A 13039-nucleotide genomic window follows, 5' to 3' on the forward strand; every position below is an offset into this window, starting at 1 on the left:
ATTGAGATGCTAAAGTTTATTTTGTCTTCATCATTATAACCACCAATATCTAAATATTTACATACACAATCAAATATAGGTTTGTAAGACAATATTTCCTTAGCACTAGTCATGTTTGTTTTTTATTCTTAGATTTTTAAAATTTATTTCATTTTTGTTGGTTTTGTATATAATAAATATGGAGAAAGAATTTGATTTATTACATGATAGACTTAGCCTTATTCATGAAGATCTTAAACTTTTAGCAGCACTACTAGAGAAGCAAATACTGTTAAAGGAAAAAGAGTTATTAGTAATGCAGCAAAAAACATCTGATTTGAGTAGTGATGATGAATATAAATATGGTAGTGATGATTATGATGATGATGATGATGATGATGATGATGAGTAAGCTTACAAAAATGATTCAGTTTTAAATGTGTATATGTGACTTTGATGGGTTAATCCCATGAAAGTTCTAGACTAACACAACGAGGAAACATATGTAGGCAATGGCAGACGCGTGCAGATGTTTAAACGATGTGTTAGAAAAAATGAAAATGATCTGAAATAACCCGGTGAAGAGTACTAACGAAGATTTTCTATATAATAAATAAGATGAGTAATTATAATAGATTTACTGTAGTAGAGTTAAGACGCCAATGTAAAGAGAGGGGAATCAGAAGATATTCCCGATTAAGAAAAGCAGAACTGATAGACCTTCTTAAACAACATGACGATGAACAAAGCAGGAGACAGATTAGGAATATATTCCCATTTAAACAAGAAGTATTCTCTGAAAGCGAAATAGCACAAAATACACCAAAGTTAAAGCGAAAGCATTTGAAAAAGTTATTTCCATTTGATGATGATTTATTTACAAATAAAAAATATTACGAGATCTTAAATGTTAATGAGCCGACATACAATGAAAAATTTAAATCCTATACAACAGATTACAAAATAAAACTGACAAATATAACAGGTGAAATACTTACTGAAACAATACAAAGATTACACACAGCAGTAGACGATATGATTGACCAAGCTAAACAAGCTTCCAATTTTAAAAAGAATGACAGAATAAGAGTTGTTGTGCACAACGATGGATTTTGGACTAAAGCAATATCAACACCAATAACAACTGAACTAAATGCTAGAAATGTATTAACACAAGTGCAAAGAATTGTAACATCTGACGAAACAATCAATATTGAAGAAACAACATTTAATATTCAAATCATTAACATGCCTAGAGGAAGTAAAACAAACAGACGATTATTAAACCTTGCAGAAGACAAAAAAGCTAAAAGATGTATTACCAAAATCAATAACAATGACAATTTGTGTTGTCCATGTGCAATCATTTCAGCCTTAACGTATAAAACAAACGTAATACTTGATCAAGAGCTAACACCACAAAACATTAAAGATATAAGACGTGGAAGAAAAATACAGACAAAATTAACTGAGAGACTTTGTAATCGTTTAACGAGCTACTGTGAAGACGGTTTTACATTAGACGATATTAAACAATGTGAAGAACTATTAAACATTCAAATTAAAGTTGTATGTGCTGAAAACATGAACGCTATTATTTACTAAGGGCAAGACAAAGAGGTGAATATTTATTTATATAAAAGTGGAAATCATTTTGACGCAATTAACAGCATGCAAGCTTTTATTGGAAGTGTTTATTATTGTGAAAAGTGTGATACAGCATACGATTATAAAGAAAAACACAAATCATGTATACGAATTATACCAATTTGTAATATGTGTAAGCAACCTAAACATCAAGAAGAAGAGATTGATAACATTTATTGTGAAGCTTGTAATCGATTTTGTTATAACCAAACATGTAAAGATAACCATTCAGTTGTTTGTAAAGAAGTTTATAAGTGTAAAGGCTGTAATAAAATTTTATTAAGATATAAGAAACACAAGTGTGGATATTACTACTGTATCAACTGTAATTGTGTAGCTAAAGAAAACGTTCACAAATGTTACATGCAATACAAACGCCAGAAAGGTTATTGTCATGATGAATGTGTGTGTAATGCTAAAAAAGAATTAACTGTTACAGATTTGTTTATTATGCTATACAAGACTCATGGTATCGAAGATCGTGGTAAGAAAATTGTTAAAGAAAAAAACATGTACGAAACCATGTCTAAGTGGAGGAAACTTCAAAAGATATATGATGCATGGAACAACAACAAGTTAACAGTAGATGACTTTAAGTATATAATTAAGAACTTTCTAAAGTCGAGTATTAAACAAATGAACAGTTGTAATTACACAGAAAAGTATATATGGTTTGATTACGAAGCACAACAAGACACAGGAATTCATAAAGCTAATTATGTAGTTGCTCATGACTTTAAAGGTAGCAAATATTACTTTGAAACAAATGACGATTTTTGTAAGTGGTTAGTTTCAAAAGAACATAGTGGTTACACTTGTATTGCGCATAATGCCAAAGCTTATGATTCGTACTTTGTTCTTCAGTACTGCATTAAGAATGCTTTGAAACCTTACACTATATATAACGGCTCTAAGCTAATGTTACTTGAAATTCCAAAAGCAAACATAAAAATTATTGATAGTATTAACTTTGTAGCACAACCATTATCGAGTTTTCCTAAGACATTTGGTCTAAAAGAATTAAAGAAAGGTTATTTTCCACATTTGTATAATAAGCCTGAAAATCAAAACTATATTGGGCCAATACCTAACGCAAAATACTATGGGATTAGTACCATGAAAAAAGATCAAAGAGAAGCGTTTCTTAAGTGGCATCAAGAAAGAAGAGAAGAAAATTATGTGTTTGACTTTAAAAAAGAGTTAAGAGAGTATTGTGATTCGGATGTAGATATTTTAAGAAGAGGTTGTTTAGAACTAAGAAATCAGTTTTTAGAAATAGCAAACATTGATCCATTTCAATACTTAACAATTGCAAGTGTGTGTATGGGCATTTATAGATCAAAATACATACAAGAAAACACAATTGGTATTATTAAAGAAGAAAAGAAAGAAAAATACTCTAAACAGTCTATTGCATGGTTAAATTCTTTTAAGAACAATAATATTAAACACGCATTAAACAATGGAGAAGTAACGATATGTGGATCTAAAGTTGATGGTTACGATTATAAAACAAAGACAGTGTATCAATATCACGGTTGTTTCTGGCATGGTTGCAACAAATGTTTTGAGAAGTATACTATCAACAATGTCAATCACGAAACAATGGAAGATCTATATGAGAAAAGAAGAAGAAGATCTCAACAAATAAAAGAAGCTGGTTATAATTTTATAGAGATGTGGGAGTGTGATTGGTTAAAAGATAAAAGAGCCAAACAGTTAATTCAAAAAACTAGTCTTATTGAGAAACTAAAGTTCAGAGATGCATTCTTTGGTGGTAGAACCAATGCTTCAAAATTAAAAGTTACTAATAAGAAGATGAAATATATCGATGTGTGCAGCTTGTATCCAACTATTTTGTTTTATGATCAATTTCCTATTGGCCTCTCAACAACATTAAAGTCTATCTCTCCTGAAAAATACAAGTGTAAAGAGTACTTTGGTTACATACTTTGTAAAGTTCTTCCGCCAAAACAATTGTATCATCCTGTATTACCAGTTAAAGATAACAATATTAATAAGTTGGTGTTTCCCTTATGTAATCAATGTATGATAAATCAAACTAAGACGTGTACACACAGTGACGAACAAAGAATGATAACAGGTACTTGGACAACTATAGAGTTAGATAAAGCTTTAGAGAAAGGTTATGAGTTAATTGAAATTTACGAGATTCAACATTTTCCCAAAACAAGTAACAAACTCTTTAGAGGTTACATTAAAGACTTCATGAAAATCAAATTAGAAACATCACCATGGGAAGATGACTTTCAAACAAAAGATGATTATATTAAAACTATTAAAGACACACTGAATATTGATTTAAATCCTGATCAAATAATGGCAAATCCTGGTAAGAGAGCAGTTGCAAAAATTTGTTTAAATTCGTTATGGGGAAAGTTTGGCCAAAGACAAAACTTAACTCAAACTGAATACATTACAGATGTTAGAAGATGGTACGAGTTACTTTTAGATGACAAATTAGAAATATCTGAATGTTTGTTTATCAGCGACGAGATGGTTCAAGTTTCATATAAATACAAAGACGTATATGTTAACAATTCTTATTCCACTAATATTCACATTGCAACTTTTACAACAGCACATGCGAGGTTAAGACTTTATGACATGTTGGATAAGTTAGGTGAAGATGTAGCGTATTACGATACTGATTCTATTGTTTATATTGTTAATGGTATAGAAGTAAAGACTGGTAGTAACCTTGGTGAGTGGACAGATGAGTTAGGAAAAAATGTTTATATTACTGAGTGGTATTCAACTGGTCCAAAGAGATATTACTACAAAACAGATAAAAACAAAACTGTGATGAAAATTAAAGGATTTACTCTTAATTATGAGAACTCTTTGAATCTTAATGGTGAAAACATAAAGAAGGTTGTTAACAAAAAACTAGCGAACATAACTCTTAATTATAATCAAATAACAAGAGACAAGAGAACAAAAAAATTAGTTAACAAACCTGTGACTAAAGAGTTTCAAATGGATTACGACAAAAGAGTTGTTTTAAAGGAAAAAGATAATATCATCAATACTTTACCTTATGGTTATTAGGTTTAAGTTTTAGATTTAGGTTTAGTTTTAGTTAGATTTAAGTCCTTTATGGTTATATATCATAAAGGTCATTATGTTCTGTCTTCTTATGTTATGTGTGGTTTATGTTCTCCAAAGACAGTGGTCCGTACAGACGCGTAAAATTTGAACTTGATCATTGAAAAAGTGGTCCAAAAAAAAGTGGTCCGTACAGACACCTATACTACTGTAGAGCGTTCACCTCTGGTGCTTGGGGTCCCGGGTTCGATCCCAGCCCCCGCCAAGTGAACTTTGTGGTGGACAGACACCGTGTGCGTGGGTTTTCTCGGGGTTCTCCCGTTTCCTTCCACATTCTTCATTCCACCATTTCATTCATTACTCATCGTCACCGTCTCCTTTAGCCTAACCGGCATAAACGTGGGACGTAAAACTCAGATTTCATTTCATTTTCATGGCTGGATCGGTCCCCCTAACTTCTACCGCTCCCCTGCATTTTTGAACTGACTACTGGCCTGGTTCTTCCCCTTCTGTAGCTAGGTCCAAACAGCTCGAGCAGCGCCAGACAGGCTTACCCTGCCGCGGTACTCCGAATCCTGTCGGCCTATGCTTATGCATCGCAGAATACGGTGTTCGAATACACTATCGCTAGCTATGTGCTTAGTTTTCAGCAATTGGAATGTGGATTACGGGGAAATATTGGTCAAACTCCAGGAAATATTTTAAGGTATTCAACGAGAAAATATACCGGAAAATTTAAAGAAGAAAAAAGTGGTTAGCGGGGGGATGTACGCTCAAATTTGTGAACCAGGTGACTTTTATTCTCGAGAAAACCGCTGTTTGCATACATCATCTCTAGCCGATTGTTTGTTTTTGGTTAAATTTCTCTCGAAATACCGTAAAATATTGTCTCAAGTTTGGCCACTATTTTCAAACAATCGCCATTAAAATCCGTTGAAGATTTTTAAAAAATGGCTAGTGATGAGATATTGAAACACAGTCTTCCACAATGAATACCATCATGTCCATGGATTTTCTCGGGGTACTCCTGTTTCCTCCCTTCTTCTCATTCTATCAATTCTTCCATCATCATTTACTTCCTTAATCATCGTCTTCCTTAGCCTAAAGGGTATAATCATCGGATTTTAAACTGAAATATTTCATTTTTTCCACAATCCACAGAGGCTGGCTGGGTTGGAAGTCCCGTTGAAGTTAGTTCCGCGGCTAAGCGTTCTCGGAGACAAATGTCATTGATTAGGTGGACACACGGGAAAGTGACATTTGAATGACAATACAGTTGGCTTCAAATAAATTTTATTAACCTATTTATCTGGTGTGCCAAACAGAATACAATTTGCAAGTTGTAAGACGCCATTACCCTTCAACCCTTCCTGAATAAGTTCCCTTATCTTGCAAAATGCGTACGTTTTGACCTCACCATTCCGTCGAGAACCCAAAAAAGCACCCCAGTACCAAAAAATGAAGCGTCTATCTAAAAAAGAATGTTTTCTTCAATGTTTTTTTCAAAATCTGTTCAATTTTGAAATTTTAACGCTCATAATTCGAACAAGCTTGCGATCGAGGATTTTTCCGGTTGCCTAATTATTTCATATGTAAAAAGGAGTCGACTGAACATAGTATCAATATGATGTCAGAGTAACACTCCACGACCTTACCTAGCAAGTGGAATTAATTACTATTTTCCACTAACGGGTTCAGGCAACTATTCGTGTATGTATAAAAGCTGAAAAACATATATAGATTATTTTCAAGAAGATATAATATTTTACCTAAGCAAATAAAGTTTCAGAAAAAAAAGAAAGAAAGATAGAAAGGAAAGAATGAAGAAAAAGAAAGAACACATATTAGGCTACATATTTAACGTTCAAAATGATCGTCAAAATAAACTATCTTTGTATTATTATTTTTGTATTACGTGGAAACAAACAGATAAAAATTGAAAAGTGCTTATCTGTTTGTTCAAATTACTCTCTCTTTCTCTTTGCTTCCTTTGGCTCTTCGATCTTTTACTTAGAGTTTGATTTTTCTTATATATATGCATGATTCCTTCCGTTTCCCCATTTTCCACTTTTATTATTAATAACTATAATACTTTTGTCACAATTCACATGTTTCGCCTCTGGACTTCAAACGCTAAGAAGGAAAAGCCCTACTAGTGTGACTGCAACAGTACACATGTAAGTTTGGCAACGAAGCATTATGGCGTCCTGCGTAAGCATGAGATTCAGCCGCTAAAACTATTTCCGTAAACACAAAATCATATTTGAATAAAATGTAAACCATAACACGAAAAACGGTAATATAATATCCATATTCCGCAATGAGACAACTACTTGTAAAATAATTTATGCTTGTAAGTAAAAATTTCATAAAACTGAGCACAGGAGTAGCAAAATCTAACAGCAAGCGCCATCTTGTGTACTCATCTTAAAACTGATGAAGTTTTTCTGTTATATGTTACTATTTTAGGTAACAGAATACATAAGCACAGAAAAGAGTATCTCATGTTGTAGCTGACGCATAACTCTATTTTATAGTGTAATACTTATAATATGTGCCATTTCTTTACGCGTTGGTTAAGACAATGAACTAATGCATATACTGACTTCCGGGTAGTGATCCACCTTAATCTGTTAGCAACGTTTTCCAAAATCTTTTTTTCTGCACGAAGCAGGATTTTTACTTGGTGTATGTGTATGTTGCTATTGATACCATAAACATTCAACTAGCATCGCATTGATTACTGTTTAACTTTTTGTTTGTGCAGTCTTTCAATATTCTTTCTTTTTTAGTTTTCTGCACGAAACAGACTTGCGTCTGTTTCGCTTTGCTAGCAAAGAGTTCCAGAATATTTTTTATTATTATTATTGCACGAACCAGGCCTTTTTCTTTGATGTGTTTGTGTACCATACGCATCCTTTACTCTGTATAAGCTTATGCTTAGGTTCTTCTAACAAAGAACCTTTCTACATCTAACAATTTCGTCTGTCCTCCAAACTAGTATCGTATAAGAGAAACTTGGGTAAAATATTTATTGGGAACTCAAATACTGTGCTCTTTCTTGTAAGATCAGATAACTCAATGCCTCTGAGACGGTACTTTGGACGCGATCTCGAATTAGTATGCATATTTGCTCCTTAAGGATTTCTACAATAATAGCTTATGCAACTTTACATCACGTACGTGCTCTTCGTTAGCTATATATATTCAGTATATATAGCAGTTTATAATTTGTAATTTACATTATATTGAGGAAAATTCTTCTCACCACTTACACCCACATGTATATTCACTTCACATCCACGTGTGGGGTGAAGTGAATAGTTTAACCTCTACGATTCATTTCTTTCTGTGCACGTTACTTGGAACAAGATATGAAGCAAATTTGTAATTTCAGAATGCAGAAAGATGTTTTATTCATATATAATTGTCAATCAGCCGTATTATCCTTTCTGTGTAAGATTTTTCACTTTCATGTATACAATGTTCACTTTCCCCTGAATTACCCTAAACAGTCATAATAGTTGTATAGTACCACGTGTACTAACCTTAAATTTAAAATAGAATGAATGTATATTTGAGATCGCCATACGCCGTTTTTGGAAAATCCTGTTAATTATTATGTGAAACCACAGACGGCCTTAGCCCTTCCGGTGAAACCACAGGCGGCCCATTTTAAATATACCACGATGCCCATTGTCAATTGCATGTAACAATATCAAAACCAATATTTCAGAGACAGAATATCGCCAGTTAAAATGTGATCAAACAAATGTAAATTAATATCATTACGTATTTGTGCTGTTACTCTATACAATTGTAATATATATCTGCTTAATATAATTAATCAATATCTCATGCATAATCTATAAATGGTATAATGGAGTAGTGCTTCATTAAATAAATTAAACTATTATTAATTCCTTGCATTTCCGTTGGGTGAGTTTTATAAATTCATTTTGAATATTTCTTCCGAAATGACTCCTGAATGCTAGATTGTAAGAAGCCAGAAACTGAAATTTTGTCAATATAATCCTTTCTGTTCGGTTTGAGTTTAGATCTGGAATATGCATTCGATAGTTGCTCCACATTTCAGCCTGTTTTCAAGGTGAAATCAAACTCTTTTTGATACTTGACGTCTACCATGAGTACCTTTGGTCTTAGGTTCGATTCGTGGTAGGAGAAAATCACAATTTGAATGTTTAAGGTTTGCATAAACTGCAGATTTTGCCAGGGTGTGGGCAAGATGATCCAACGATATAAAAATACCTAATTTTTACTACTATGTTAGTACACAATTAATTAAAAAGTACGATCTTTGCAAACTTAAAGGTTACCATTGACGTATAAATATTTTTCAATATCAAATGTTGCAGTCCTCCGCGTACGATGACAGAGCTTGATATTCACACTTCGTTCTATTATTGTTGAGGTGACAAGCTACCACAACATTTGTCTATACTTAGTTGAATCACGCACTAAATTAGCGTCCGGCGGAGGGGGAGATAACTTCATGGGACACACACTAGATTCACGAAAAACCTCCATGCAAAAACACCTTCGCAGAAAAGAAATTAAATTACTTTCCTAATTACCGTAAATATATACGATGTTAAAATTATTTTAGTTTGTTACTATTATTATTTATTTTTTTAATTAGGACACCCTATCTATGAGATGGGAATTGGTACCCATGCGATTCATTCCACTCTACTTCCCATCACGACTGTTCTGAGATTCAAATTTCATGTGTGTTACTGTACTTATTCTGTAACTAATCAATAATTTTAAAAACTAATGAACGAACAAGAAATACAAGTTCTGGTGGTAACTTCCTTTCAATTAATTTTTAGTATATATCTAAATAATTCATCTCCGAATTCCTTTATTTTCTGGAACTCATAACATAATACAGTTGTGATATTTTCTTTTCTAAAACTGACTTGTGTCGCACATTAAAGTTTGAGATGCCATTATGCTTACCTGCTACTGGTATCATCTAGTGTGTATCATCGCAAATATAGACATATTGACAGAGAGAATCTAGGTAGTCTCTCTGTCTATCTACAGAATAGCTGTGGCTGTGAGCTATATAATTGAATATACTATTTTAAAAAAAACTGTAACCCTCAGAAATAGTAGGCGTATTGTAAAAAAAAAAAGAATTGAAAACATAATTTATCGGAAAATTTTTCAATAACGCGCAGAGTGTAAAGGTTAATTTTCGGAGATAGATATAAAGTATTTCAACTTATTTGATTTTTCGTCTAAAATTGTTTAACAATTTCATATAAAACTAAGAATAATGCATTGAGATTATTTCGTTTCCTCTCTAATAGGAGTGATTACAATTATTCCTGGGAGATTAGTATTTCATTCGCGGTTGTTTCAAATTCATTCATTCACTTCGAACGTTCTCTGTAATTCAGCTTTCCAAACCGCTTCCAGGTACTGGTATTTATTAAAAACATTAAACCATTTCTGTGAACTTTCAGTAAATTAGATAGGAGAAACGATTGCGTAGTGGAGGCAGGAATATTGACTGAAAATGTAGTAAATATCATTATTCGAGGAAGGAATGTGGTTGAGTATTTCATATATTTCCTTGTAAACTGTAGAAATTATTTGTAGGCAGTATGGAATTACCGAGGATTAAGGGAAGTTCCTGAGGTACTTTACGACCTCCATACGTTTTCAATTTTTTATACGCAGCGTCATGTGCATTTAGTCTAACTTACATTTTCATCTAAAACTCACTTATTTTTGTCATCTCATCTATGGAGTAATTCATAGAAAACAGTTCATACTGTCTATCCTGGGAATGATTAAACTATTCCGAGAGAGGTAGTATTTGATTTGTAGGGGGCTGGTTGTTAATTTTCATCCCTAATTTATTTATTTATTTGTTAATGCAAAGTGTCGAATTTAATGTTGGGACAGATCTAAACATTTATAAGGGCTCTCAAGACAAAAGGAAAATAAATCTTTCTGAATGTTTGCCGTCTATCCGTCTCTGAATGTATACACCTAGAGGCTACAGCTAGAGGCTAGTCAGACTTACGTACGGCAAGGGAACAGAAAATCCTTGATCATGTTTACAGGAAATATTGGTATAGAAAAGAGTAATGAGCAACGTTGCTAATAATATAGTATTTATCAAATGGGAGCAGTGTAAAGTAGGAGTAATCTTTATTTGACGTGGTGGGGGTCCTGTCAAGTAAAATGATGTTCAAGGACATGTATCGTTCTGTTTTTGTGCTATAACAAAAGATAATAATATTAATATTGGTAAAACGCTAGTAAAATAATTTATTTGTCATCTGAACAAGTTTATCAAGAACATACCTTCTTCTTTCTATTTTCTCACCCTGAAAAGTTATTTTATATTCGTCTTGATCGAAAATTGTAGAAGTTTCATGTCAAGATCAGCATTAAGTCGATTGCGGTACCTTGTTTTGTACCGGCGATTGCGGAGGATGCATACAAGGAAAATCGCTGTTCACAAAGTAATTGCTAACAAATGGAAGAAAAATCCGGCTAGCCTTCGCAGATAATTCAGGATACTCTTCCTTATTACTGCACCAAAATTTTGCTAATGGATGTGTCTGAAAAGTACTTTGTAATGTAGAGTAAGATAATATCAATATCATTCTCTTACAGCTGCGTCATCCAATTGGGAGATTTTTCTGAAATTACAAATGTATTCTTCAAACAGGAAAGCTCTTGCAAGTTTGCGTTTAGTTCTCTTGGTACATACTTCGCAATAGACGCACGCACATCACGATGTTGGAATATCACTTACATCTCATCTGAAACTTGATCAGGAAAAAGATTTAAACAGGAACAAAATTGACAAAACATTTGAAATTTCTATCCTTAAAGTTCAGGAAAACATGCCACTGAATGCTAATATTTTGGTATGAGTGAGAATATTGTAATATTTTTTTCCCTTTGTATTCCCTAAATAGTGTCATTTGTATTTTCAAAAAAATCTGACAAATAGCCGTGCCTTGAGTCCCAGTACTTAGTATACATACGATCTTCCAATCAAATTTGTGGTCTGCGAAAAAAGTCACTCACTCAGTCTTCAGTTCAAAGAGTCGAACTAATGCCTTCCCACGCAATAACCACCAAAAATCTTTAAAAATAGAGGGTGCCCTTGGTTTAATGAAATTTATTATCTACACGGAATCGTTGAAAACGTTTTAAGATGAAGTGGCATTTTCTATACAGCAAGCACATGACGATGAAGAAGGTAGTGACTTATAGTACAACTTGTAGAATCATCCTTTATTCGCGATAAAGTACCAGCAGGTTTCGAATTCATTGCTCTCTCCCCACTGGTATAAACATCAACCCTTTTTCTCCACGCTATGTTATCTTCAGTTAAAATATATTTAGAACGCTGAATATTTCCTCTCCTGCTGCACTTGTTAATTGTTCAAAAAGAAGGTCTTCGTCAAGATGAAGTTCATCCTGGCATGCTGCTGGTTCACGGAGAGTGCAAGTTATTCTACATATGTAGACTCATCCATTTATAAAGCGAACTCAGAGCGATCCAGCCACGAAATCTGTTCACTTTCATATTTTCTGCTAAATCTTTTATTCGACGAGATACAGTGTCGTTTGAAAGTAGGAGTGAAGTGACTTTAAATGTTTTATCGTTTAGCATGCAGTTATTCATGACATAGCACATGGTCTGAATACTTTATCTCCTCTTACGCCCGTGCAGCTCTATACAGCGTAACAGAGCAAATAGGAGGCTTCCGCGGCATTTTCATTTTCAGTTTGAGACAGTTGTAGAAATAATTCTTGGGCTTTTAACAATTCCCTGCACTAAAGTTGAGAACATTCAATTGGAATGTCTTGATGACTTTGATGATATGACTGAAAATGGCGACGTAATATAGCAGAAACATATCAGGAGCTGTTGGGAAACAGTTTTCTACATATAACACACTTCAGCAAACCGTTACTAGTGTCAATGAATACAAGAGACAAATAACTTTCATGATACTTTCGCTTCCTTGTTCTTCCGCAAGGTTTATTGTAAATTGATATAAATTCTTTTCCTTAATTTGTGTTCTTCTCTGGAACTATTTTCAATTAACGACAGATCTTTTCCTGGATACACATCTCGTAAATAACGTACAAGCTGTACATCAGACTTTGTAACAGGAAAAAACGATTGTTCACAATTATCTGATGTCGACTTTATATTCTTCTTCAATGTAACAAATTTCAGCCACTGATCCTTCTTTGGCAAAGAAAGGCGTAATTATGACTAAGAAATAACTTTTAGTATTGCAGAACAATCTGCAAGTTACAACGGAAATTATCAAGC

At 33.3% G+C, this 13039-nt stretch overlaps 1 protein-coding gene across 1 annotated transcript; it reads left to right on the forward strand.

The window, feature by feature from the left end:
* Nucleotides 1-1755: 1755 nt before the first annotated feature.
* Nucleotides 1756-4698, forward strand: LOC145685509 (uncharacterized). The gene has a single exon (XM_081757904.1). The coding sequence runs from the start codon at nucleotides 1756-1758 to the stop codon at nucleotides 4696-4698; it is 2943 nt and encodes a 980-aa protein (XP_081614030.1).
* The last annotated feature ends 8341 nt before the right edge of the window (nucleotides 4699-13039 follow it).

Source organism: Thermobia domestica, chromosome 5, assembly GCF_964235325.1.
Source record: "Thermobia domestica chromosome 5, izTheDome1.hap1.1, whole genome shotgun sequence".
Lineage (NCBI taxonomy): Eukaryota > Metazoa > Arthropoda > Insecta > Zygentoma > Lepismatidae > Thermobia > Thermobia domestica.

Coding starts and splice junctions, on each gene's coding strand:
- LOC145685509 (XM_081757904.1), top strand. CDS start 1,756: ATGTGTAAGCAACCTAAACATCAAGAAGAAGAGATTGATAACATTTAT.